The 27,674-nt window shown below is 52.6% G+C and overlaps 9 protein-coding genes across 9 annotated transcripts; 8 read left to right on the top strand and 1 right to left on the bottom strand.

Moving 5' to 3' along the window:
* Positions 1 to 380: 380 nt before the first annotated feature.
* Positions 381 to 1,203, top strand: AYO20_06308 (hypothetical protein; the record flags this gene model as incomplete). Its single annotated transcript, XM_022644599.1, has 2 exons — positions 381 to 700; positions 750 to 1,203. 2 exons carry the CDS (start codon positions 381 to 383, stop codon positions 1,201 to 1,203), a joined length of 774 nt encoding a protein of 257 aa, XP_022499477.1.
* Positions 1,204 to 2,197: 994 nt separating this feature from the next.
* On the top strand, positions 2,198 to 3,310 carry AYO20_06309 (hypothetical protein; the record flags this gene model as incomplete). The annotated part of the gene is made up of 3 exons (XM_022644600.1): positions 2,198 to 2,351; positions 2,552 to 2,740; positions 2,820 to 3,310. The coding sequence occupies 3 exons, from the start codon at positions 2,198 to 2,200 to the stop codon at positions 3,308 to 3,310; spliced, it is 834 nt and encodes a 277-aa protein (XP_022499478.1).
* Positions 3,311 to 4,904: 1,594 nt separating this feature from the next.
* Positions 4,905 to 5,750, top strand: AYO20_06310 (hypothetical protein; the record flags this gene model as incomplete). The annotated part of the gene is made up of 1 exon (XM_022644601.1): positions 4,905 to 5,750. The coding sequence occupies one exon, from the start codon at positions 4,905 to 4,907 to the stop codon at positions 5,748 to 5,750; it is 846 nt and encodes a 281-aa protein (XP_022499479.1).
* A 268-nt stretch (positions 5,751 to 6,018) lies between these two features.
* On the bottom strand, positions 6,019 to 7,914 carry AYO20_06311 (hypothetical protein; the record flags this gene model as incomplete). Its single annotated transcript, XM_022644602.1, has 4 exons — positions 6,019 to 7,075; positions 7,149 to 7,311; positions 7,387 to 7,811; positions 7,892 to 7,914. 4 exons carry the CDS (start codon positions 7,912 to 7,914, stop codon positions 6,019 to 6,021), a joined length of 1,668 nt encoding a protein of 555 aa, XP_022499480.1.
* Positions 7,915 to 8,875: 961 nt separating this feature from the next.
* On the top strand, positions 8,876 to 10,324 carry AYO20_06312 (hypothetical protein; the record flags this gene model as incomplete). Its single annotated transcript, XM_022644603.1, has 1 exon — positions 8,876 to 10,324. One exon carries the CDS (start codon positions 8,876 to 8,878, stop codon positions 10,322 to 10,324), a length of 1,449 nt encoding a protein of 482 aa, XP_022499481.1.
* Positions 10,325 to 11,967: 1,643 nt separating this feature from the next.
* Positions 11,968 to 13,353, top strand: AYO20_06313 (hypothetical protein; the record flags this gene model as incomplete). The annotated part of the gene is made up of 4 exons (XM_022644604.1): positions 11,968 to 12,015; positions 12,073 to 12,332; positions 12,410 to 12,924; positions 12,983 to 13,353. The coding sequence occupies 4 exons, from the start codon at positions 11,968 to 11,970 to the stop codon at positions 13,351 to 13,353; spliced, it is 1,194 nt and encodes a 397-aa protein (XP_022499482.1).
* Positions 13,354 to 17,752: 4,399 nt separating this feature from the next.
* AYO20_06314 (hypothetical protein) lies at positions 17,753 to 18,370 on the top strand (the record flags this gene model as incomplete). Its single annotated transcript, XM_022644605.1, has 1 exon — positions 17,753 to 18,370. The coding sequence occupies one exon, from the start codon at positions 17,753 to 17,755 to the stop codon at positions 18,368 to 18,370; it is 618 nt and encodes a 205-aa protein (XP_022499483.1).
* Positions 18,371 to 20,536: 2,166 nt separating this feature from the next.
* AYO20_06315 (hypothetical protein) lies at positions 20,537 to 22,882 on the top strand (the record flags this gene model as incomplete). Its single annotated transcript, XM_022644606.1, has 2 exons — positions 20,537 to 20,998; positions 21,050 to 22,882. The coding sequence occupies 2 exons, from the start codon at positions 20,537 to 20,539 to the stop codon at positions 22,880 to 22,882; spliced, it is 2,295 nt and encodes a 764-aa protein (XP_022499484.1).
* A 2,096-nt stretch (positions 22,883 to 24,978) lies between these two features.
* On the top strand, positions 24,979 to 26,949 carry AYO20_06316 (hypothetical protein; the record flags this gene model as incomplete). Its single annotated transcript, XM_022644607.1, has 6 exons — positions 24,979 to 25,171; positions 25,225 to 25,424; positions 25,476 to 25,499; positions 25,569 to 25,722; positions 25,779 to 25,937; positions 25,997 to 26,949. The coding sequence occupies 6 exons, from the start codon at positions 24,979 to 24,981 to the stop codon at positions 26,947 to 26,949; spliced, it is 1,683 nt and encodes a 560-aa protein (XP_022499485.1).
* Positions 26,950 to 27,674: the final 725 nt, after the last annotated feature.

A 27,674-nucleotide genomic window follows, 5' to 3' on the forward strand; every position in this document is an offset into this window, starting at 1 on the left:
TCTAGGATAGCACCTCATGTAAATAGTAGAATCGACACTTGCCCAAGCCCCTCCATCATCCAGCAGATCCAGCGGTAGGAGCAACATCTTCGTCTTCATCCTCCTCAGTCCGAGAGTCACGCCAAGTGGCTGACCACTAAATTATGGCCTCACGCGATCACATTCTCCAGTCGAAGAAAACTACTCCACCAACTACCAAACCACCCACATTCATTTCGAGTTCAAGTGTTTTTAAACTTGGCGGATAAACTTTATCAATAAGGGCCACTAGGAGCTAAAGTGGACGCTAAACCGAACCGAGGCGTCACCACATCATTCTCTCCTGTTCGTCTTCATAATTCATCCTCATTCTTTTCGATGACCTTGGTGCGCTTAAATCAATGTGGTCCGCCCAGCCAACTCCCCTGACTGAAGCAGTTGCCTCTGGTGATGTTGAGAAAGTCAAAAGCCTCCTTGGCCGGCCCGCGGCCAACGACATCCATGATTTCACGGTCCAGGACAAATTCTACGCCATGCGCACTGCGGTGGAGAGGGACTATCTGTGGATTGTATCTCTCCTCCTATCGAAAGGCGTCAAACCTTGTCCTTTCGACTTCTGCACTGTGGTGAAGAACCTCTCGTACCCGATCCTCGAGCTCATGCTGAATACGGGATTTGATATTAACGCCGCCTACCAAAAGGAGTATCCTCCATTTTGGCGGTTGGTTCTCCCCCATAATCAAATCCAACAGAAACCTGACCTCGCGTAGTGATGCCTTTTCTGATTTGGAGCTTGTCCGCTGGCTTGTCGAGCATGGCGCCGATCCTAACGCTCCCACCATGTTTGGCCTCACACCTTTCACCATTGCTGTTCAATGTGCTTCTTTTGAGACTATCAAACTGCTTCTCGAGCTTGGTGCATCAGTCCAACATGGCTACCCTCTACATTCTGCTGTCTGGAACAACCGCGAAGAAGAGATCATCGAGCTTCTTTTGAATAGTGGTGCGTCGCCCAGTACCATTGAGTTCGAAGGACAACCTCAAGCGTACGCTGACTCTGTCACCGGGGTCGGAACACCGCTACACGTTGCCTACCTGGCTGGTAACCATAAGCTGGTTCAATTACTTCTCGAGCATGGCGCCGACCCTAAAATCAGGGACACCAGAGGCAGGCGGCCCGCGGAAATTTACAAAATCAAGGGCCATCTTACTGCCTCCATGTAGGGCGAAGACAAATGCGTTGAGTCCCACGATGAGCTGTCGCCAAGCTGGTTATTGTGTAGATACCTGCTTCGACGCCCGACGGCCGAGTTTGGGTTGACGGCAATGCTTGGTGAGGCGTGTTCAGATAATCAGATGTATGGATCGCGGATACAACATATGAAGTGCAGCCGCAAAGCCAGGGTCGTTCAGATCACTTCACCTGCAAGTGGTTGCCAGGAGGCGCTTTCACGAATTTTGGAACAAACAAAAAATCCTAGACTATAATCATCGAGGGGGGGCCTTTATATCCTTGATCACTCGAGACCTCGACGCGTGATAGAGCAGATGACTTTGTACGCAATATTCTTGATCTGAACAATTGAGGTTGGCTAGCTGTCTTGTAAGAGAAACTCACCAACCTGTCAAACCTGTCTCCCGTTGATATTCTTCAAACTCATGATATAGTACATGTTAGACCACATAGCGATGCCCAGGTCCTGCTCCTGTGAGGTACAAAGTGCTGACACCCAGACGATCTATTCCTTGACGAGGCCATTCAATCCATAACCCAAGCGCAGTGCCGTCTTTTCCGTAGATATGGAGGGTTTCTTCACCCAAGGAAGGGCGACAGCGCACAAGTTCAAAGCGACCGGGGGCGGTGAGCAAGTCGAAACACGGGTCCCAGTAGAGAAGTCGGTACTTTTGTGTGTTGTGTCGTATCATAGTGCCTTGCCCTCCTGATGGTGGCCGAGACTAAGAGACTCGAGTGACCCACATGGTGTCGGATGTAGCCGCTGAGGCCTTGGCAGATAGCCTCATCAAAGTATGAAAACAGCGGCTGAAGGAAGGTCTGGCGAAAAGTTTCCCCGTCGCCGACAGAGACATCAGCTCCGAGCTTAAAAAGCAGGACAATAAGTCCCTCTCATTGTCGTCAAACGTGTTCTTAACGGGAATCGGAGCTTTGCATTCGCCAGTAAGGTCATACCTTCAGGCCATATTTAACTAGACTGAAACAATGGTCTCAACGCGTTCAACCAAGAGGCGCTCGCGCAGCCCGGTCGCAAAAGCTGCCGAAGGGCGTCCAGCCAAAATCGCCCGGAAGCGGAAACAGGCCGTGAAAAAGTCAGTCAAATTTTTCAAGGCTGTCGAGGCTGTTCTGCTAGATATAGGTAGGCAGATTCTCGAACATGGCGCAGTAGTAGTGCGGCATGGCACATTGGCTAACAGCAAAACCCGATCAGAGGGCACTATTTGCCCAATCACGTTCGTGAAAGATACTTTGGTAAGAAGCCACCAGCACGTATGCATCTGCTGCTTTTTTCACATTCCGAGGCTGTGAACGAGCAATTTAAGCACTCACTCACATGAGCTGAAAAGTTTCCATATGCCCTGAAAGCGCTTCCTGATGTTCTCGCTTCGAAGTGGGATGACCCGGAATTCGTCCCCTACCGTGAAGCGTTTCCTGAATCAGCAACTTCATCTCCTGAGGCATTCGAAGCTCACGTTAAAGACCTCACTGAGCGAGATGTAAAGATTGCTTATTTGAAAAATCTGCAAGGTAAACGGTATTCTTTTCCGCAACCCGACGCGCTCGTCCCTCTCCATGCTCATAAATAGCCAATACTGAGTTGGAATAGGCTATCTGTGGGAGAATGGATACAAGACACATGTATATTCGACGCCTGTCTACCCTGATGTGCTAAGCTCTCTGGAGACCTGGTCATCCTCTACCACTTCTGGCGATAGCAACGTCACCAGCAAAGAGATATCTATCTACAGTAGCGGGTCAATCTTCGCACAGAAGCTTCTGTTCCAACACATCAAAGACCCTTCTTCGCCCGACGATCCCAAGGCTGTTTTGGACAAGCGAGACGTTATCAAAGCGTGGTTCGATACGACGAATGCGGGTCTCAAACAAGAAGTCAGAAGCTACGTAAAGATTGCGGCGGAGCTTGGCAGAGATCCAGGCGAGATACTGTTCTTGAGTGATAATGTCAATGAGGTGCGGGCAGCGATCCAAGCGGGCATGAAAGCAGCTGTGGTGGACAGACCAGGAAACGCGCCGCTGTCTGATACAGAGAGAGATGAATTCGAGGTTGTGGAAAGCTTTGAACAGATCGAGCTGTGAGACCAACTTCCTGGCGACATCTAGAACTGCCCATGGAGATTGATGAACGACGCGAAATCGACGTCTGTGATCGGTGTGGCTGAGTGTACAGGATCCGCAAGGCGATTACCCTTCCTATTGTGCTATTGCTGATCTCTGTCGCCGCAGGCTCTTCTATCTCACGGAGGATCTTCACACAATCTCTGGTGGCTCGATACTTTACTTCCAAATACCTGATTCCATCGAGACAACGGAGCATTGAAACCTTCATAAATTCAGCATCCAAGCATCCCTTTCTTTCCCTTTCATATGATCGAGACACTTTGCTGGCTGTCAGTGCGCGGTGGACCCTTGTATTTCAATTTCTCTCTGCCACGGAGTGCCAATAGTCGCTGCAGAAGAAAACGAGCAAGAAGTGGTTCGATGCTATCCTGAACACGGGTCCGTCCATCCAGAATTTTTTGATTTCCGGAGTTCACAGTCCAATTCAGAGCAGAACCGAAGAACCGGACCACGCGGCTGTGGTTTGAAGATTGACAATGCCGGCCCCGAACATGCTTAAGGCATGAATGGCAAAGAAAGAAGAGGGTCGACATCGATCATCCTTTCCCACAACCTGGTACAGGACCCTCGCTTCTTACGAATGCTCTTCGTTTCTGGTTCACAAAGTGGCTTGAAGGCCCGAGATACAGGACGTGGCACCAACCGAGAGATATCGGACCGCTAACAGCAAGGGTCCTCCTGCCCTCAAGATCACGCTCATCATTGTCGCCAACACAACGTTCCAAGTTGATCTGCTGCGCTAATAGTCGTCGGTATTACCTTCCCAGCACCTATGTCCATTGACGTTGAGCACAGTTTGAAGGGAATACGGGGTTTCTGGTCTGTTAGCGGGTGGCCTTACATCAAATTTTCCTGGCCGGGTCCAAAGATCCTTCGGAAGGACCAGCTTGGCGAGCCACCCCAAGTTTGATTACAGAAACTCTCAAAGCCCTCCTCCCTGCTTTGCGTTGGCTACCTTTCAGGCCATCCAGGGCATCGCTTCAACATGCTTCGTGATAGGACGATGGGACACACCCACAAATCAAACTTCCCGCTCCCCGAAGACAAACAACATCCCTCATGCTGTGTTGCGAGCCCGCGAGAATGTGATTCGATCAAACATCGACCCCATGGTCTCACACGATAGAATGGCATCCTCCTGATTGAGGCCGTCTACTACAGAGACCGCTTCCTCTGCCAATCATCGCTTCTCATTGCCTTTCAGGGTATAGCATTGTAATCCTCAATGCCCTCAAGTTACGTCGGCTCCTCGCATGGATTTTTCTCTAGGCCGCGGGGCCAGTTTAGCTCAAGATTTGAATTCAACAGAAAGACTCAGGGGACTCAAGTTGAAGAACCGTGCTCAAGAAGTAGGTCAAGCATGCTACAACTTTTCATCCCTGCGGTATTGCGACTGGCCTATTGAGCTTGACCCATGCTCTTGGTCCTATCTAACAATTCAAGCATAAAATACGCGGTTCGCGTCTGGTTTTTTACATAATTCGCTACTTGAACTTCCAACCCTCTCGTCGGAGCTGGTCGCGAATCGGAGCGCACGACTCGAGAGGGAAATATGGCGGCAGACACAGCAGCGCACCGAGACCCATATATCATGTCCCGCGACACAGTGGCGTCTGGCAGGCTGACCGCACAACACTATCTGATACTGAGGAGGCTGGGATGGCTGCTTCACCCGGACATTGCAGCACGGATTGGGGGCCTGCGGGGGCTCGAGATAGCGGATGTCGCCTGTGGCAATGCCATCTGGTCTCTCGAGATGGCCGTGAATTATCCATATGCGCGAATAACGGGCATCGATATATCCCCGCAACAGTTTCCGCCGCAGTTCACGCTCCCGCAGAATGTGGCGCTGGAGATCCACGACATATTCCAGCCCATGCCCGACCGATATGTGGGCCGGTTCGACGTTGTCCATGTCCGGCTGATCATGGCGGCGGTTTACTTCCAGGACAAGGACTGGGTCATGCACAATATCGTCAGACTCTTGAAACCAGGCGGGTTCATTCAGTGGATCGACGCCACCGTGCCGGTCCTCCGAGCCATGAGCGACCCACTGAGATATCCCGGCGCGTTTCGAGACCCCCCAGCCATCACGGCGCCTTTGACCAGTCTGTTCTCCCACACAGAATGGCTACGGCATCTCGTCACGGAGCTCCAGCGCCACGGGCTCGTCAACCTCCGTCACGTCGACGTGCCTCCCGTACCGTGGCTCTCGAGGCAGGACACCGACAATGCGATTTGGGCCTTGACAGATATCCACGAGGGCTTGAGGGTCAGAGCACCAAAGGAAGTGTCGGACCTGTTTGGAAGAGCTGTGGGCCAGACCCTCCAAGACATCCGAGAGGGCAGAGTCTACTATACCACTTATTATACAACCATTGGTCAGAAACCTGGGTAGTCCCCGGTGTGGGCCATGCATTTTCGACCGGTTGATCCTTTTTCCCAGGGGCGGCTGGCCCAGCCTTGTAGGGCAGCCAGGTGAACAGAGAGGATACTTCCACCGAAACCCACAATATGCCCGGGCGAACAAAAGTTATCAGCTTGATTGGATGGAGAAAATGTCCGAAATAGGTGGCATTGTACCATGAAACCTTTCGACTATTTGTGACATACAATATCCATGTTTCCTATTCTGTGACAAGTTTTCTCCATTTCCTTGTGCCCTCCTACGCAAACAGCAGCGACTTCCAGTCCTTGTTCTCCTCCCACACCGCTGCCACTTTGAGGCAGGTCAAATCCTCGAACCGCTTCCCGACAATCTGGAGCCCAGCCGGCAGCTTCACGTCTGGGTTATCCGGCGCGGGCACAAACCCCACAGGCACTGAAATGGCCGGGTGACCGGTGGAATTAAACTGTGCCGTGTTGCTGAGCACGCCTAGTGGGTAGGAGAGGGCCTCGAGAGGTCCGCCGGGGAAGCGTCCAGAGGGGTTACTAGCTCCCCCCGGGAAAGGCAATGCCGGCATCGGGATAGTGGGCATCACCAACACGTCGACAGAGGCGAGGATGGCGTCGTATGCCTGTGTCGCCTTGGCCAGCAGATTGGTGCATTTGGCGTGCAGACTCGCACCGTATTTGGTGTTGACGTACAGGTACCGCATGTACAGGTTCTGGGCGCCGGGGCCCAGGGCGTCGAAGAAGTCTTGCGAGAGAAACGCCTTCTCACTCGGCCCCATGGCCGGGGCGACAGGAGCAACGCGATCCGTCAATTCGAGGTTCTTGCGCCCCGTCGTGTCTCCGAGCAGCGCCTCCCGAGCCCCGCGCAGTGGCAGGGCGCACATCCAGATGACGCTGATGTGGTCGTGGGTCGGGACCGAGACTTCGACCACTTCGGCTCCCAGTTCTTTGAGGTCCGAGATGGCCGAGTGACACGCTTTGGCCACGTTCGCGTCCATCTGTTTGCTGGCGAAGCCTTCCTTGAGGACTCCGACCTTGAGACCCCCGAGGATTTGGTCTCGGGGCTTTGCGGCTCCTGCGGCCAGGAATTCGTCCAAGGCGCTCGAATAACGCAAGGTTTCCGGAGCCATGGAGAAGGGTTGACGGTCATCGATGCCGTCCGGGCCGGCTATGGCTTCAAGCAGCCGTGCACAGTCTCGAACGTTAGCCGTCATGGGCCCGGCGTGGTCGATGACGGATTGGAGCCCCAGGATGCCCGTGTACGGAACCAGACCCCAAGTCGGTTTGTGCCCGACAATGCCACAGAAGGCTGCAGGGATACGAATGGACCTATTTGCCTGGGGCGTTAGTCGCAACGTTACCTTTACAAGGGATGCGGCAGGGCTGGAGGATCGTAACATACCCACCCTGGTCGCCACCCAAGGCCATGTCTGCAGCGCCGATGGCGACCAATCGTCCTGATCCACTGCTCGAACCTCCACATGTATAACCATCTGCATAGGGGTTATGGACGACGCCGGTGTACGACGTATTGGAGATGGGTTCCATGCACGCATTCTCACATGCTGTGGATCTCCGAGGTCAGTCATTTGGACCGTCTTTCACACCAAAGGACACTGTTATATGGTTTCAATACTTACCAGATTTGCCCGTGATTATGCCGCCAGCATCCAGAACTCTGGTTACGATAGTGGCATCATACTTGGGGATCCACTCTCCATTGACAGGCGGGAGACCATTAGTACATCTCACGCCGGCAACGGCAGTGTTGTCCTTGACTGCCACTGTGCGTCCGGCCAGCAGAGTGCTCGTGGGAGCGACACTCTTGATGGAGCATCGTGTTGCCCAGCCGCCTTTGTCGTTGTCCTCGGGAATCTGAATGTCTGTGCGGACATAGCGATCTGGATCTGGGATCGGGAGGCTGTCGTCTTCCTCAAACACGAGCTGTGCACAGTCCTCAAAGGACCCCAGAAGAACCTGCCAGTCTTCAACTACACTATCGGGTATTGATAGCCCGGCAGCTTTGACGAGCGCTCGAACTTCAGCAGCGTCGAGCTTTGTTCCTCTGTTGCCACCATTAGAAAGTGTCACCCACTGGATGAAATATGGGTTCGATATCGAGGTTTACGTGGAATGGCGACTTACTTTCCCAACGATGCTATTGCCATCCTTGCAGTTCTCCAAGTTCTTGCAGTCCAGCTGGCTTCCACTTCGCATGCAGTGCTTCAAGACATATGTCAAGGATCTTCTCCCCTTCGCTTGCAGGCCTACCAGCTACTTCTTATGGTCATGTCTGTGACTGACATTGACCTTCCAGATTCGAAGGAATGCTATCCCAGACCGTGCCGACTTCCGGGCGTTGTGATCCATCGCCAAGGCGCATCGAGGAGGTTGCGATAGTCTTTCGAGCCGTCTACGAGCGCGGTCTTGACTGAACCGACTCTTGCTTGATAAAGGACGGAGATACCGTCCGTGGAGCCGTTGGACACGACTATCCAATAGCATCCCGATGTGGAATAGCCGAAGCACCTCGCGACGAAAAACACAGATAGTGAAAGTGGAGATATCCGACCTCGTCTCGAGAAATAGCGGCTCAAGAAGCCTTACACGTGATACAGCCGAAGTTTTGTCAGGGGTCGTGTATAGGCGATATCTGGTTTGTTCGCCGACAATGGCAATATTCGGTTCCCCTCTATCTCTTGGGAGAGTTTACGATATGCCGCGACTTCGCCCATCGTTGCCTTTCGCGGAAGGCAAGCATGATAGACAGGCACCTGTCGTCCCAAACACATGGCAAAGAAGTACATTTTACCTTTGGCAGAAGTCGACCAGGTCCTGATAAGAGATTCCGCCCGGTATCCACCAGGGAGAGCGACGAGACTGACTCGCGGTGGCGGTTGGTTCGCTGGATCGGTATCTCCCAGGCGGGAAACGTGGTTAGCCATGTCCTGACAAAGAATGGGAAGATAGAAGAGATACCCATTCCTGATGAAGTATATATCAACGTCCCCTTGACACCTGGATCCTCGGGAATTTCGCCAATCCATCCCTCAGTCAACCACTTTGTTTTCAAACAAGTCACCGCTCCATTACCCTGGTATCCAGGCATTCCTCCATCTCGGGAGAAAGATGGACGCTTCAATCACAGAAAAAAAGCCCGACGTCGAGGCTACAGCCACACCGGCGACCCCCGAGGATGAACGGTCCAGATATGGAAGCGTCGACGAGGCCGAGGTCTTCGTCACTGGGCAAGGTGGTGTCAACTTCCGAACAGTCGGCTGGATCAGAGCGTCCATGTTCTTCCTCAAGATGACCTTTGCCGCGGGCGTGCTCTCCATTCCTGCTGCGCTCTACAATCTCGGTGCCGTTGCAGGAGGCATCTTCATTGTGTTCTGGGGCCTGCTCAACACATACTGCGCCGTACTGCAGGGTCAGTTCAAGCTCAAGTACCCCTCGGTCCACACCATTGCAGACAGTGCGTACATCGCTTCCCTAAAGATGGGCCTCACGAAGAAAAACGCCTGGGTCGTGAAAGAGATCACGGAATTCGTCTATCTCTTCACCTGGATCCTCTGCGCGGGCGTCTCAACGCTCGGTTTTTCCATCGCCCTCAACGCCGTCTCGAAACACGGCACTTGCACCATCACATTCGGCTTCGTTGCCTACATCATCGTGGCCTCGGTTGCCAGCATCAGAAAGATTCACAATCTTGGCTGGATCACATGGGTCGGGTTCATCTCCATTGTCGCGGCCATCATGATTGTGGTCATTGCGGTCACGATACGTGATCGCCCCGCAGCTGCGCCTCAGACAGGAGACTTCGACCTTGGTTTCTCGGCCTCGCCTCCCGTCGGGGCAACCTTTGCCACCGCGTGGTCGGCTTCATTGGCCATCTTCTCCTCTTCGGCCAACACCTCCGGGTTCGTTCCCGTGATATCAGAGATGCGAAGACCACAGGACTACTTCAAGAGTGTGTATGTCACCATGGCCTGGATCACTTCGTCCTATCTAGCCCTGGCCATGACCGTCTATGCCTATTGCGGCAAATGGGTTTCCTCCCCAGCCTTGGGCTCGGCCGGCCCGACCATCAAGATCATCTCATACGCCATTGCGATTCCGGGCCTGATTGCCGGCACCATGATTTGCGTGCACGTGGCCGGCAAGAGCATCTTCGTCCGCATCCTGCGAAACACCCACCACTTGACCCAAAACACAAAGACGCACTGGGCGGTCTGGTTGTCGTGTACGTACGGAACGGGCCTGCTCGGCTGGATTCTGTGTGAGGCCATTCCGTTCTACGGCAGTCTGGTCTCGCTGATTGGCGCTCTCGGCTTCGGGTATCTGGGTGTCTTTATCCCCGCCATTCTATGGATGGTCTTGAACGAAGGCGCCCGGAAGGGTACCCCCGTGAAGATCTTCATGTATTATCTGCACGTGGGCATTTTCCTGCTTGGGTGCCTGATCACTGTTGGAGGGACGTACGCCAACGTGGTGAGCATTATCGATCAATACCGTGCTGGCCAGGTTGGGTCCGCGTTCAGCTGCCTTGACAACAGCAATACTGTTGCCGGAGGCTAGTGGCCGAGTGAAGCAGTGAAGCCCCAGGACTCGGAACAGATTTCCTGGCTGACAAAGATGAAGGAGATCTGGTCCCAATGAGATGAAGGGCAAGGACTCGCGGGCATCAGAACGCGCTGTTACTGGCAGCAACACTATCTGTCTGTCTTACTAGTCTACAATCGAACACAGAGACATCGGGTGACTTTTGTATGGTTTGGCTTCTAGAGAAAACGAAATGCATAAGATGCCGAATGGTCTTAGTACCAAAGCCAAGTACTACGCTGCCAATCAAAGCCTTTCAAAGCCTTTCGGATTTGCCGACCTGCCGTATTAAGAGACCGCGGGGTTGGTTGTTATTGCTTCGAAACACCTGCTCGTTATCAAGAAAGCTAGACGAGCAAGTTAGCTCCCGCGACCGCTGATGGCGCAATCCCAAACGAGACATCCGGAAGTGCTCCATCAGTGTATATCAAAGTTCGACTCCAAACCCCAACCCCCAGAGATAGGAAAGGGGAATATAGGAGATAGGCACCTCCACGTGCATAAGATAAGAGGAAGTACCACTTTCACAAGGCGTCGGGTTAATCCGCACCCCCCCTTCAAGCACAGTTTCCACTTGGGGACTCTCGGCGCCAATGTTTTGGACAATGATAACGCTTGCCGAAGTACCGGATGGGGAAGGAATGGGAGACTGGGACCCCCGGTCTATATCTCAGGACCCTCGATATTCCAACATCTCGCCACGAGGCTCGAGACGTAGGGCAGTAGGTAGAGTCATACAGACAGTTCCTCGACACGATGCCCGGCCACGAGAGCCCCCGGCATACTACCACGCGCCTTCGCGTAACGACAGGCTGGTATGTGCCTCAACACCCCTGTTCAGAACGTTACTGTTGGTTCACCGCTGCAAGGATGATAACGCCGCGTTACTGATCCAGAAACGGTGAATATGCAGCCGTACATGCCGCACGAGGCACGTCAAGTGCGACGAACGCAAGCCAATCTGCGGCAACTGCGCGAAGAAGAATCGGCCATGTTTGTATGAAGCCAAGCCGCGCGATCGAAGGGGCCCGAGCTCTGACCAGGCCGATACCACAAGTCGATACACCGATGCCAGGGGGTCGAGTATCGGCACCAATACCGCCGTCAATTCCAGGGTGACTTCGCCGTTTCTGGGACCGTCAACCATTGACAAGGCTGAAGCTGTCACAACGCCTGCCTCCTTTGGACCCGTCCTTGCTCAATATCTCAGTGAACGGTCTTTCTCGTACAACTCGTTCCAGACTTCTCATCACGGTGTTTTCAGAGACTTGGACAACCATGGCGACGAGTCTCGGCAAAGAAGGACTTCGAACACCGCAAGTCCTTCCTTATCAAGGCAAGGCGTGAGACGCGCTGGGCTGTTCTCGCCGAGTCGTCAGGATAGAGGCTCGAGCCATAGCTCGCCTCAAACGTCACCATTGACCGTCTCGGACTCCGTCCCTATCAATGGACACCCGGCAAGCATACGTCGTTCTCCAAGTGGACTGTATCCTAGGCATGGTCAGCTCTCTGGTATAGGACACAGCGCTGTCTCCGACCGTCCGTCTACCAAAAGTGTAACCAGGAGCTCGCCTCCTTTTGAGGAGGTCGGATCGAATATCCCCCTGTATCTAACAGAGATGGACCTGTTTGTCCTCCGACACTTCGTGGAACACGTCGCAGGCTGGGTATGTAGACGTGCTCCCCCTACAGTCGTTCGTGCATGAGCTCACACGCTCTATCAGATCGATGCATTCTCCTCGGAAAATCCATACTCGACTATTGTCCCTATCTTCGCTCTGGAGTGCCCAGCAGTCTTGTTCTCTTGTCTTGCCATTGCAGGAAAGCAGTTGGCGTTAACAAGGGCAGGTGCTGAGGCCCAGATCACCGAGGACGTCGCAGTCGAGTATTACCAAAAGGCGCTCAAGGCTTTCAGCACTCTTTTAATAGAGGCAGATTCAGCTTATAGTGACAAGATCCTGGCATCCAGCATCATGCTCTCTGGGTATGGATTCATTGCCCTTTTCACTTCTTCCTGACTTTCGAGGCAAAAGAATAATGTGCTAATATCACTCTACGTAGCTACGAGATGCTGGATATGATGGGGGAAAGTTTCAGCTCCCACCTCCGGGGCATCGCCTCGCTCCTTCAACTGTGGCGAGTCAACGGAGACTCACCTGGGATCAAGGGATCGGTTTTCTGGACGTGGTTCAGATCGGATTCATGGGCAGCTTTGCATGCTGGACGACGCATGTTCTTGGACGAAAGTTACTGGGAGCCACGTGCGGTGGACTCCTTTGAAGACTTGTCTCATGTGGAAATTGCAAACCGTGCCTTGTTCCTGCTTGGACAGTGCGTCAGCTTTTGCAGTGGGGTTCCGTGTCGAGACAACGTGGAGGGTTCGGAGGAGATGAGCACAAGACAAAGAAAGAGGGACAAGATCCGAAGTGACCTCGAGCGGTGGAAAGGGATGCTTCCGCCTGCGATGACCCGCTTCTATGTGAGCCTGGCGCAACAAGAAGAGCAGGATGAGGACTACACAGCTCATCCGGTCGCGAGGGACATATCATCCATATGGTATGTGTATCCACACTGTGGTAAGCACACTCCAGGCCTGAAACCATTTCCCCAAGACCTGCTAACCCAAAGAACCAGCCGTCGGGATCCAAATGTACCACGCATGTCAGATCTTGCTGGCACTCAGTGGACTCCCATCCCCGTCCCGACGACAGGGTCAGGGTCATGGTCAGGGCCAGGGCATCTTCACCGCCACCGCCGAATCACTGTCCGTCCGACGGCTGATCAACCGGTCGCGCGAACAGATCCTGCTCATCGCCAATTCCGGCACTACCGATCCCTTCAGCTTCACTTCGACCCAGTGTCTGTACATTGCAGGTCTGGTGACGGAGGGCGTTCAAGAGCGGCGTCGCACTATTGAGTTGCTCGAAGAGTGTCAGAGGCAGTCAGGTCGCCGCACCGCGCAGATTGCCGACGAGCTTCGAGCGGTGTGGGCGGAAGAGTGGTAGCGCAGCAGCCTCCAGGCCTCGAAAATCTTTCAACGATTTTGTAAAACTGGACCTTTTATAGTCGAGTGTAATGCCGCTGTACATCCTCATATTACTCTCCGAGGGTGACAACACAGTGCTAAACAAAACAGACATAGGATATGTCGTGTCTTGACTCTTGATATGCATGTCGTACCATCTACTGACCTGGTCTATCCTGTATCCCGAAAGTTCAATCCAGTGTGTAGAGGCACCCACGTGCGTTCAGCATTCATGAATTGTCGTTTAGATCTCAGAGATCTCCTCTCGTCAACGTGTGGACAGAGGACCTCGCTTTTCGGATTGTCGGTCAACGGACCGTCAGTGAATCTGGTCAAATTAGCAAGTAACGAGGTAGTAATATCTCCTTCCAATTCCCCCAGCTGAACCACCTCGCTCCTATAACTCCTACTTGTACAGTAACACGACTACTACTGGTACTAGTGGCACATATATTGATAAGCCTCCATATATAAGTACATACGTTCCTCCTTGTACGAGGAAGACCTTCCTTGACGTGCCTGGCCCACATGTGACCCATCCATTGCAATGACTTGTCCTCGTACAGAGTACCCGGTTACAGTAAAGGCCGAATTAGCGCGACCATATGACCTATTCAGGTTAGAGCTCAACCGGCCGGCGCGCCGGCACTGAGCGCTAATTCTGGCTTAGCTCAAAGTGTATTGTGATGTCCTTCTCCACAAGCACCCACACTCGAAAAGGTACCGGAACGATGGTGAGAGAGGGTAGTGCTGTCTGTCTAACGAAGGGGAAGATATGGATACACGGTTTCTACAAAGAGCCAAGGCTAGAAAGTACTCTGCACGCTCGTATGGGGGAAAATCTTGACGCGTTGGGGCTCCTGCCGAGAGCTGGCTGGCTGGCTGGCTTGGTTTTACCCCCACGCAGCCATGTGAATGTATGTATCAAAGGACAAGATTTGTTTGGAGGTCGGAGGCAGGGTACCCTTGTCTCCTCGTATCTTCGAGCGTGCTACCTACTAGTAGAGTCTGGATCCTGGTAATGTCCTTCCTCCAATCGACGCCAATCACTCGGTAATAGTTTGTGTAACACACTCGTTTTGTCCGTCATTGACGAGAGTCACTTTTGTTGGCAATCAGGCTGAACCCGCCGTGTAGAGCACTTGTGACTGTGGACGCCCTGAGTGATATTTTCATCAGCGCCTACGCGATGAAAGTCCTTGGTTGCGTTTTCGAATGTGCAGATTGTCTCCCTCACTTTTCAGCCGCAACGTCACTGTGTCATCCCCTATCCGAATACCTTTTCCTGCCATTGCTACTTGAACTGCTCGAGACAGAGCGGTGGGATCAAACAGAACATCACGTGATAACCTCCTTGAGAGAAGGGCTTGAGCGCCTGAAATTTGTGCAGGGCCGCGATATGCCCCGCGATATGCCCCGCGATATGCATAGCAGCTCGCCGACCCAGGATTTTGACGAACGCATCTTACGGTATCAGATCCTCCGGATCCGGCAGAATCTGGACTCTGGACGCGCAGCTGGAGTAGTCTTGAGAATTTCCTCGTTGTCAAAGAGACCGCCAGCGCCTGGACAATACCCTTGGTCTGCACGGGTTCCTGTCGAAGAATTGTGACAGAACAATCTACCACAACACCCTGCATGTGGGTGAGGGGCAGCCAATATTTCATCGGCTGGTGGCTTTCCCTCATTGCGCTTCTGAGGCAACGTACTGACATAATGTAGTATCTAAGACCAGGGCACGCATATCCTTCTGCCTCTTACTCCAAGGACGGATTTCAAAGCACCATCCCGATATTCAATTTCCCTCCGTCAATTACCCGCGAGACCTTTACGCAGCCTAAATAATTCCGCTAAGGAGGTTGTCCTCATCAAGGATGGGCTACGTTCCACCGGTGCATGCGTTCATTTCATTCTACGAGCTTGATTTTCTTGATCGTGGAGCATCACTCCGAATCCCAAAATGGTGAGTCAGAAACCTTTGAAAAGAACGACAGCGTACAGCATACACGCGATATTCCTGAGGGTATATAGCTTTTTGAACCTTTTACCTACTTTAGGCCAATGACCGGAAATAGGCACTAGGGTTTCGTAGTCCCAGCCAACAATAATGGCTACGAACAATGCCTGTGATTACTATCATCCTCCAGGAAGATTAAAATTTTCTCGAAGTTCTGCTCCATCTACAGTAACCGGGCGCAATATGTCTCGTTTATCAACAAATCATATCTTCGTGAAGAGGCGGGGTAAGTAACGGGTGCTGGAGGGGGGTTCTTATAATAAATACGCTGCCGTCTGTCCAGCGGTCATGTCTTATTCCTCATTTCGTGATTCTTTCCAGTCCACTACAGGTCCACGGATCAACGTGTCCTATGGCTGACAATCCAACGGCTCAGACACGTAGCGTGCCTGGCTACTTAAAATCTACTCAGAGTTCCTCCACAAAGGCTAGGAATGCAGCTACGGAGCAAGAGCGGTCTAAAAACTCGCGTGGGGCTCCAAATCGCGGGCACAACGTTCCTTTTTCGAATGGTAACCTCAATCCATAAAATAGCCTAGGCTCTCTTGAGCTTCATGAAGACACTAACCTTACATGATAAATAGAAGATATACCTTCCCAGAACGTAAACATGTCAGAGGAAAGCGACGCAGGAACCGGTCCATCTCGCCCTAGGCCAAATGCCAAAGGAAAGGAAAGAGCTGAAAGCATAAACGAACACTGGCAACAAGATTTGATAACGGTTGCTCTCAATGACATCAAATCAGACCTGCGCGAGACGAGAGACTCGAACCGCGAGACAAGGGACTCAAACCGAGAGACAAGGAACGACGTTGTGTTACAGTCTGAAGAGATTTTGAGTCGGTTTGAAACTCATATACGGGCACTTATGGAACATCAGGACAACCACCACAGAACCGAAATGGAAAATCTGGAAAATCAGCATCGAGCACAGATGGAAGAACTCAGGAAAAATCTGAGAACAATCTTGGCTCCATACACGGGTGCAAGGATTATTGTTTTGAAAAAAAAAAAAAGCTAAGGCGAGAGACACCATCAGGCGAACACAAGGTACCGACACGATTGCATCAGGCTCCTAATTTAAGGCGCCAGTAATTTAAGCCTCGACCATGCGAAAAGAAAATTCGTCAGCAGCCGACGACAGACTGTTTCATTGCGGTGCTGGGTTCGCATAAAGGGTGACACGTCGAAGGCATCCTCTCTGAGGGAAGGCACAACGTCCATTTCGACCTTGTGAAGAGTTGATGAACCATTATTTTGCAGTCTCCAATATCGACCGGGCAGCCACAAGCTCCAGGCTTCAAAGCAGTGCTAGAGACCAGGAGGGTACCGTGCATGCCCTTCAACGTTGTGCTTAAGAGATTTGTACATGGAGCGTCATGTCTAAAGTTATCCGGATCTCGATGGCGTGTTGGAGGGTCTGTGAGTTCTAGTTTCATGGCGGAAAATCACTTGGACGCCAGGATATGTCTCCCACAGCCTTGCGAACAGTGAGCTAGTGATGATCTGCTATTTCTGTTCGGGTTCTTCTTGCCGGTAAAGTCATCAAGTACAATAGGTTCATGTAATGTACCGATACACCCTCGAGGTCACAGGTTTCCAGCACCAGCATCGCCCTGGACATTGATCAGGGTACCGCGCTTCGTCTGTTGGGCTCACAAGATGCTCAAAGTCACTATACACCTTGCGTTCGTGTGGCGCTCTACCTGCACAGGTCGACAATTATCTATCAGCCTCCCATGATGGGTGTGACTCGGACCTTCTTGGAGCGCCCGTGCCACGGTCTCAAACCTGACAGAACAACGGGGTCATAGCTATTCACTACTTGCAGTGAGGCTATGACCAATTCCTCGGGGCTATGATGAGCTCCATACGGAACTTCTGCGAGTAAATTGCAGTATCTTAGATAAGGTCGGCGTGTTCTGGCGTTCGGGGAGACATCAATCTGGAGAATAGCTGTGAGATATCTGTTCTTTGAACTATCATGGTGTTAACAGGACCAACGATGAGGCCCATGAAGGGTTCAGGCTCTCGGCAGTCGTGGAAATTCTAGTGTCCGCGTTAGAGCAGAAGGTGAGCCGAGGGTAAGTGAGCACGTGAGCCGGTCCACGATATCTCCGCGGCACCGCAATCCTATTTCGGAAACCACATCACTCTGTCTCGCTAGTTGGTTGTCCAACCACGCTGCCATCCGAATCTCAACCCTACAACCATCGCAGCGTCAATTTTCAAAACAGTTTTCATCGGAATCTAATTCCTCTACGAATTCCGATCGTCCCAGTTGGAAGGTCCGGCGATGAATAGCGCGAAGTCCCACTTGGGCCACCATTGCCATTGTCACAAACGGTGACGGGGGGCAAATATGGCAGACACCAGTGAAAATGCTCCTCTGAACGAATCTACCCTTGACAAAGTTGGCGGTGAAGCTTTGCAATCACCCAATCCGCCACGACAATTCACAGTCTATGATGTGGTGGCTGGAAGAGCGGGCTTGAATGGATTTTTGACCCACGACCAGAGGCGGTCCGAACATGTTTTACCCCTTGCACCAGAGGAAGTCCTCCTGCGCAGGTCGACCATCCCGGAGCATGTGATCCACGAGTCGTATGACGCTGCAGGCGAGCTTTCTAGCCACGAAAAGCTACCCGAGTCTGAAATGCTCAAAGCCGTGCATGCGTACGCCTCGGATTTCTACAGTTGCGCCGTACAAGGACAAGGGACATTTGACTTTCGAACTTTCGACGAGACGGCCCTGGTTGCCTTTGGAATTCTACTCGAGGAAGCCGTCCAGGAGACCCTAGGACAGGATGGGGATATGGTGTTCGTGGAGCCCGACGGACTAGAGCACGGACTCGACGAAACAAAACTGATCAAACATCAAGTCAAGGGTCGAGTTAAGCCAGCCAAAGCACCCAGAATAGACTCCCCAGATGACAGTCTGGTTGAGGAAGAGTCACCAGCCAAAAAGCCGCGCCATTGAAAATGAACCGTGGAAAGAAATTGAGCTTCCTGGGTTGAAAAATGATCATGTGTCTGCCCAGGAACAACCAAATCTACCATGGATCACCTTTTCGAATCCCGGTTCCGAAGGTTGATTGCGGGATGGCCTAGATCGACCATAAAGCTTGCAGGAGGGAAGCTTTGCTGCGTCTAGTTGTGGCCAGCTCAAAGTCGGGCCTAGTTGAGACAGACTTGCATACTGGAACAAACATGCTTGGATGGAAAAGGCAAGGATGCTGGGGCGCTGGTCTCAAGGCCGTCAATCAGATGGTGGAAGGTGTCACGGCAGGAATCTCCCTTACAGGCAGTTTTTCAATCACGACGCTCATGCTCGGCATATGTGCTCAGAGCAGGTGGATGATACCCCAGGTCTAGGTATGCTGCTGCAGGGTTTGACGGTCGTTTCTGGATGAGTTAACTCTGTAGGTGGTTAGGCTGTGTGTGTGACACCGACTTATTGGATCATTTTCGGAGCAGTGCGGTAGCTCATGGGACAAAACTGAGTTTGCTGGACGTGTGGGCTTCGCAGAGGCAGCTACGGGGACCCACGAGTAGCTATTAGGTAGGTATAGGCATGGTGGGCTCACGACTCGTAGGCGTCTCCGGGCCCTAACCCGTTGTAAGGTAACCAGTCACCACTCAGTGGTCAGTTGGTCCCCGGTTGCTAGTGCTTGAGTTTTTCTCTGCTGCCTGCCTCTGGAACACCCAACTCCACCGGCTCGCCTACTCGTCCACTCGAGGGTTGTTAGGTTCTTCGGCCCCTGCCCCACGAAGAAGATGGAAAAAGCTTGACAGGGAGAGTAGAGCCCAACTGGCCCCCCCCAAAGCATGGCCCAAACCCTCTGCCTCGTATGGGGTACCACAAGTCGCAGCTTTCTCAACCATTATGATTCCCACCATTCTGTTATCTACCACCTATATATCTACGCGGACAAGTTCTCAGAAACCACTGTGGTGCTGACACCTCGTCTCGTCACACACAGCCACCTTCCCCCTCTTACGGTCCTGTAACTTGGACGGAAAATGAGCAAGGTTGAAGTGGGCCATCATCAGTGCGCTGCCACCACTGCGAGTATCTGATGACGACGACGGTTAGGGGACGACGAACAGAAGTTGACCTGGCTTGCCTGGGGATCACTAAATAGCAAATCTGCAGTCTGACATGCAAGTGTCCCTCGTTGGAGCAACCCACCACCACCACCAAGAAACGATACGAGCTGCATGCCAATGAGGCTCATCCTGCGCTACTACCCTCTTGAGCACCTCCGCCGTTCAAGCTGTTCTAGGTCGAATTAGATAAGTCCAGCAGCCCAGCCCCCAGTCGACCCTCTCCGAGTCCACCAATCCATCCACCCATCCACGCCATCCCACCTGTGACCAAGTGACCAGTGACCTCTTCCTGGCTCCCCCGAGCCCTGTCCGTCCCCCCCTTCTCCAGCGGCTTCCCACTCCCTCCTGCGCGACTCAATAATATTGCCTCCCGGCATTTCCCTCTCGATCAGACCACAGAATTCTCGACCTGCCAAGCACCGAAGCTTGAATTCGCAGACAAGCATCAATCCGACTACTCCATCTCCCATCAACGTGGTACACTACCACCGTTGACCGAAGCTTAGCCATTTACCTACGTCCTCGACCTCCCCAGAAGAAGAGCCTGCGCATGGTCGAAAAAACACATTGCACACTCGCGACACTCGTTCCCTCCCTCCCTCGACCGATCCTGCGAAGCACAGCGCAAGCCCTGTGGTTGTCCCCTTACAAAGCCCCGGAATTTCCCCTCGCCTGCGCCCAGGCCAGACGCGACCTCGTCGAACAACAGTTCCTAGAGATACACCTGCCGCAGCGCTTCGCCATGCGTCGCTGAATCGGACAACACCTGATCTCGCTGACGCCTTTCGATCGGTGCTGCGGTCCTCCGACTCCTTGCGCAGGCACTGGGCCCTAATTGATGACGAAGCTGACTGTCGCCCCCCGCCACGACGCTCATTAGTAAATGCACATATTGAACCACACTTCTGGTTTGAGACGTTCTCGAAAGCCTGCCCCTCGTCCTCAAGACCCTACCCACCTCGTGTCGAAAGTTTAGCCAACAATGCTCCGGTGGTCGTCGCCGTTATAGCAGTGAATGGCTTTGGTCCTAACGGCAATGCCTCTCGAGTCACTGCTCACGAATCCAAACCCGCCAGTGCCTCGGCCCCGGTCCATACTATCCTTCTTGTCCAATCCTCTGGGGAAACATGCTCGAAATATGTTTGATATGACCATTGAGCCCGATGATCCCTTCCGAGTCTATTTTCCGGGTCAAATTGTCAAGGGCAACGTGGTCCTCACGGTCTTTAAGGGATTCGATATTACACATCTGGTTGTGGCTCTGCATGGATATGCAAAAGTTTATAAACACCAAATACCCCCTGGCGAAGGTCTTCCAGCCCCCGAAGGTTTGATAAACGGCCAGGGTTCAAGAGGAGTGCAATATCAAGGCAATGGTCTGGTGTCGTTATTCCAGCATGAGCAGGTCCTGTGTGGCAGTGGCTTTCTCAAGAAACAGGTTTACAAGTTTGCATTCGAGGTTCCCTTCCCTTCAAAAGGCCTCCCCAGCACAATTGATGTATGTGGACTGCTTCGCACTTCCCATGCTGTCACACTAACGCCGAAACAGTTTGAACGTGGATCAGTATCCTATTTGGTGACTGCCACTCTTACACGTCCAACAACGATAAGTCCCTTGACCAGTCGAAGCACTAAAATCAAGTTCCAAGACCTGGTTGATATCGAGCACATGTATACACCAAAATCACGGGTAATCACGTTAGAGCCTGTCTCCAAGCGCGGCAAAGTCAAAGTTGTCAAACCGGCGTCGTCTGTGACGACACACACGACATCCAGCCCTGGGGCTGGTCGCTTGAGCCGGAATAACACGCAGAACAGCACGACCAGCCGAAGTACTCATTCCATCAGCAACCCTCCGCTAAGCCCCGCGCCAAGCGAAGAAACGATGCAGACAAATGCTACACCCGCAAGTAGCCCAAGTTTTCACATTGCAGACGATGTATCGCCTCCGCAAAATCCAAGCCCGCAGAACAGCGATGCGCGAAGTAACACAACTTCATCTTCCACTAATACTATTACCGCCACCGCCGAGTTACCCCGGCATGGAGCATTACCAGGCGACACAATCCCGATCCGAATATCTATAACACACACCAAGGCAGATGTGCGGGGGATGGTGATTGCGACGTTATACCGCCAGTGCAGAATCGACATGCATCCTCCGCTTCCACTTCCGAACAGGCCTGGCAAAGACAAGAAGATGGAATATGAGGACGTATATCCGAAGTCCCGGACGGGTCTAGGAGGATTGTACTTTTCAGCTGCCTCGCCCAACAGTGTTTTCCGAAAGGATCTTGCTCAAACGTCCACCATGATGATAGTCAACCCGACAACGATGACAGCGGACATTACGACATCTATCAAAGTTCCCGACAATTCATTCCCAACCATCGCAAATGTTCCAGGCGACATGATATCCTTTACATACCATGTCGAAGTGGTGGTTGATCTATTTGGCAAGCTCGGCGAGACTCGCTTGTGGCCGAGACTCACATCTAGCGAACCGACATTTTCTCAGAGTTCTGGTACCAACAACCAAATCACGTCAGAGTGGTCTCTCCATATCCTAGACACAGCTCCGCTGCGCCGAACCAAGAGTGTTGTCGCATTTGAGATGTCGCTTGTCGTTGGAACCCACGACAGCAGTAGGATGAGAAGACAAACCAAAGCAGCAGAGCAGCAGTATACGGAAGATACGCCGCAAGAGCCAGACCAGGGCTGGCAGGACTGGCAATACTACCACGAGGCTTACGACGGACAGTATTATGATGAAGCGGGATATCCTTATTACGATGGAAACGGATACGACTATGGCTATGAGCAGAACTATCAGCCAGTATACCCTACCTCGGCACCCGAGACTATACCGCCTCCTGCGCCTGCGGTGGAAGAAACGGTCGACGAGAAGACACGGCTACGCAGGCAAGAAGAGCTCTTGCTTCCAAGTGAACCTCCGCAGGAAGGAGAAAGCTCCAATCATCCTATGCCGTATACACCAACCGCCCCGAATTTATCGTCTGAACCTCTCCCACAGGCGCTCGAGAATCAGACTGACGGGAGTATGACACCCTCGACACTGCATGCCGCTAGTTCAGTCGCTTCGGCAAGATCTAAAGATACCATCCGACCGTACTCAACATCTCCACCTCCGCGTCCCCCTTCTACTGGCAGTGGGGGCCACACCGATGACAAGCAGGAGCTGGAACGACGCCGACTTCTAGCACAAACAAGTGGGCCACCGTTAGCGCATGAGGCCCAGCTGCCAGGTGACGCCCACGTCACTTCACTGGCACCGACGGCACCCTTGATGGACGACGAATACAGTGTACAAATACTGCATCATGACCATGGAGGCCCCGATCTACCGCAGTACGAGCGTTGATTTGAGGTTTTTCTTTTCTTTGCATACGTTTTTGGATGCTTCTTTTTGATCAAAGCGATGGCGTTGGAGGATGACTTGGAAGAGATTCGACTCTCAACGGACACGACACGTGGAAAAGTGTACCTTGTCACCTCATGTCGAGCATTTGAAAGGAATTATCTGCACGGGAGATAGCCATATGGGGGGTATTTTGTTTTGGTTGTTTTGGCTAAACAGTAGCCCGTCATGCCTGTAATTGACTATTGCCCGGATGGGCTTGATGCCAATAGAAATGATCGACAGCTCGATCAATAAACAGACTTAAACTATCATTCACGATTTTTTTTTTGTCGAGGGAAGATGCGACGGCCATCACATCGAACAGAATGTCCTCTAAAGTACATTTGTGCGCGTCCATGTCTCCAGGTCCACGTCACGTGCTTGGGAGTCTGGCCTTGATCATCTCATCAAATTACAGAGCCAAGGCCCCCCAGTATTCAAGGTGATCCTGATCCCATTTGAATCCTTCGAAACTACCTGCCTATACCTGCCTTGACCACCCGCCCGATGCGGAAATGGAGGTTTTGCGGGTGTTGGGGAGGGCGAAGTAAGCAGTCTGCAGGGCGTTGCCGGTCTCTCTCCTTTTCCTGGACGACTCTACGAGTACGAGTGATCTCGGACCCCAAGGAAAGGAAAAGTCTAGTGGTGTTCTTTGTTTTGTATATTTGGATTTAGGCATCTGACCCAAAGTCCGGAGATTAACGCAGCGACTCACGCATCGAGGACTCGTATCGAGGTCTCTGTATCCTCGTAGAATTGATATTACAACAGGGGCTTCTTCTGTCCGTTGGCGACTGTTGTCTCCGTGATGATGCTAGGAGAGGAAAGGTTCCGGACAATGGGGCAGTACACTGGCAGTGCCTTTCATCTCCAATCGATGATCCCACTAATTCAAGTCCAAGGCTGTAGTCTCGGGACGGAAAAAGGAAGGTATGACGAACAGTCACGTGTATCCACTCAAAATGACCCTTGCGGTGGAAATTGAAGAGCGCAGTTTGACCTTCTCTGCTCCTCTAAAGCTACCGGTAAGTTGACTACTCATGCCAGACGACGCTACTGCACATTATGAAATCATGAACGCTACAAGTTATTATTCGTCTACTAGATGACCTGTTTCCCTTCTCGTTCACTTGCGTGGTTATTAAGCAGCTGAGGGCCCGCTGGTTCCGCTATTTCCAGTTCAGCACGACCCAGAGTGCCATGCTTCATTCGGTTCGAGCACGTTGCAACCCCATCAAAGCCGTCTCGAGTGACACGATGGCGGCACCAGCGTCGACTTCCAAGCTGCCATGACAAGGACCGAGTATGACTACCAACAAGAGCCAACACGGTGTTGCCCAAGCTCATCCCCTTATCAGAGGCCGTTGCTTGGCATACGTCTAAGCGTTTGCTTGGTCAATCCTTCCAGGAGCTTTTTTTCTGGTGATCGACGGCGAGAGATAGAGGATCTTGGCGGTCCCGGCCATAGTCCACCAGGGAGTCTGCTTGCATCTCTCGATTGAAACGGGCAGGATGATGTTTGGATGTCCCGAGACAACCAATGTGCATGCGTTACCCCGGCCGCCTCTCCTGACGTTCAGTGCACGGTTGAACACCCGGCGTTGCGCTCGACACTGATTGGTTTCGCACTACCTCTGACACCATTCCCTTATCTCGAATCGCAGGGCAACCCCGTCACAATACGCGACCCTACACAGGATCTGTGCAGTGCCCAGCGCGCCACCTCGCGCAGAGTGCGACGTTTCGCTGGCGTCCCAGGTCAAATCAGGGAGGATCCCCGCCATTTCACCTGCAGTGTGCAGCCTTGGCTGCTCCCTTCCGTCTAACATCACGCAACCCTGCAATCGCGTGTCATGGCTCGAGGCCAAGTGGACGACGAGCTTAGGGAAGATGAGCGATATCGAGATAAGCATCCAATGAATCAACAAGCTTGCTTGGGTTGGCTTGACCTTCTTGACTCTGCCGGACCCTGCCTCGCAAGCGATAAAGCTGGGGAATCCCCTTTAGACTTTGCCATCTTCTGATTGAAACCCTCAATCACCACCACATCCATCGTCATGGCCATCGACTTCTTCTCGGAGAAAACAAAAGACGACTCTAAAGCAGCACCAGCAAATGTTGCCCACGATGTCGATAATGGAGTCCCTGACGGGAGTAAGGATGGCACCCACGATATCGAGGAGGGAGTCCACCACCAAGCGAAGCTCAGCCGTGGCTTGCAGGGTCGACACATGCAGATGATCGCAATTGGTGGGTGCTTCTGTTCTTGGGTTTTGAAGGTTGTGCTGATGGCTATTATGTAGGAGGTTCTATCGGCGCTGGTCTCTTTGTCGGTTCTGGCTCTGCATTGCAGTCTGGCGGTCCCGCCTCGTTGGTCATTGGGTTCATCATCATCGGTGCCATGTTACTATGTACCGTGCAAGCTCTGGGCGAATTGGCGGTTTTGTATCCGGTCAATGGAGCCTTTTACGTTTACGGAGTTCGATTTATTGATCCTGCTTGGGTTCGTGATCTATCCATGTTTGTCGGTATGTTACACTAATCTCCTCAATAGGGCTTTGCCATGGGGTGGCAATATGTAAGCATCTCACATGGCTCCGTGCCAGTCCCGGTATTTGGAATTCTTTTCAAGCTAATCGATAAATAGGCTATCGGTTGGCTGGTCACGCTTCCGTTCGAGATCACCGCTGCGGGCATCACAATTGACTACTGGCACCACTACAACATTGGCATTTGGATTGCCGTGTTTCTCACAACCCTCATTATCGTCCAGTTCTTTGGCGTCAAGGGCTACGGAGAAGGTCAGGATTCATCGGCGGGGTGAGAAGTGAGACACGAGGCTGACCCAAAGACCCAGTCGAATTTGTCCTTGGTATCATCAAGATTGTCGCCGTGCTCGGCTTCATCATCTTCGGCGTCATCGTCGACTGTGGCGGTATCCCCGGCGATGACCGTGGATACATTGGCTTCAGATATTGGGATGACGCCGAAAATGGCAACAAGGCTTTCCGCAATGGTAAGAAAAGGTGTCTTGTAATATTATCATGCAATTAGGGATATTAATATACTGTATAGGTTTCAAGGGCTTTTGCTCCGTCTTTGTGACTGCTGCTTTTGCATTTGGAGGGACTGAACTGGTCGGTTTGGCCGCTGCCGAGGCCGCCAACCCCAGGAAATCACTGCCAAAGGCCACCAAACAGGTCTTCTGGCGCATTGCCGGCTTCTATGTCGTCTCGCTGCTCATCATGGGCATCATCGTGCCCAATAGCTCTCCCGACCTGCTCAACTCTTCGGGGGCAAACACCAAAGCCTCGCCCTTTGTCCTTGCCATCAAGTACGCCGGAGTCAGCGGTCTGCCCTCGGTGTTTAATGCCGTCATCACCATCTCCGTCATGTCTGTGGCGAATTCGTGTACCTACGGCTCCACCCGCACCCTGCAGGCACTGGCCCAGGCGGGCATGGCGCCCAAGTTTCTGGCGTGGATCGATAAGAAAGGCCGTCCCGTGTGGCCCGTCGTGATCCAGATGGCATTTGGGCTGTTGGCGTTCATCAACGAGGCGGCCACCGGCGCGACGGTGTTCAACTGGCTGCTCGCGCTAACGGGGTTGTCGTCGTTTTTCGTGTGGGGCTCCATCTGCTACAGCCATATCCGCTTCCGCTCGGGCTGGAAAGCCGCCGGCCGCTCGCTCGACGACCTCCCCTTCCGGTCGCAGCTGGGCGTGTATGGGTCGTGGTTCGGGGTGTTTCTGGTGGTGATCTGCATGGCCGCGACCTTTTACGTCGATCTGTTCCCGCTGCACGGCGACCCGGACGCCGAGACGTTTTTCGAGGGCTACATCGCGCTCCCGATCGCGCTGGCCCTGTTTGCCTTTTGGAAGCTGTGGACCCGCGACTGGTCGTTCATGGTCAAGGTTCAGGACATGGACCTCGACACCGGGAGGAGGGAGTTTGAGGATATTCCGGGCGATGATGAGGCAGGGGAGAGGAAGATGAGTGTGGGGAGGAGGCTGAGTCGGGCGATTTTCTAGCGGAGGTGCGAAGCGATAGTCGAGTTGAGTCGAATCGAGTCGAGTCCAGGCCCAGTTCCTCCGGATATCCATATGTGATATGATGTATCTCCACAAATTGAACATTTCAATCGACCGCAATCCGGTCAAATCAACTCCCATCCAAATTCCGCTCATCTTCAATTCGTACCGACCTCTTGGCCATTGGTTATTGGTCATGCGTCATGCGTCATGTTGGTAATCGATCATAGTGGTAAGGGATTGTCAATCCGCCACCCCATTTCATATCCTATCGTACCATGCCATACCAATATCATATCAACTCGTTTGATATCGACCGTTTTCGTAGATTTCATCAACCTCGTTTAAATTAATTTCTGTCCATTGCGTCGAGTGAGGAAGGACCAAGGAGCGACGCGAGGAAAAAATCTCAATGCGGCGCCCGCCTCACCGCCTGGCTGTACTCCCAGACCAGCCAGACCGTGTGGACGATGCCGCAGTACAGCTGTTCGGGGATGATGCAGCTTTTTTTGAGGCTGCGGCGGAGGGTGCGCATTTTTTGTTGTTTGTGTTGGTGGCTAGCTGCTGGCTGCTGGCTGGGTGGATGGGTGAGTGGGTGTGGACGTGGGTGGACGTGAGTGAGTAAATGGGTGGATGAGTGTGTATGTGAGTTGGGTAGGTGGATTTCAAGGGTCAGTCAATGAGACATGTACAGTCCCAGTTTCCAATGTCGAAAGACAGTTGGA

This window comes from Fonsecaea nubica (genome assembly GCF_001646965.1).
Source record: "Fonsecaea nubica strain CBS 269.64 chromosome Unknown Scaff39, whole genome shotgun sequence".
Taxonomy (NCBI): Eukaryota; Fungi; Ascomycota; class Eurotiomycetes; order Chaetothyriales; family Herpotrichiellaceae; genus Fonsecaea; species Fonsecaea nubica.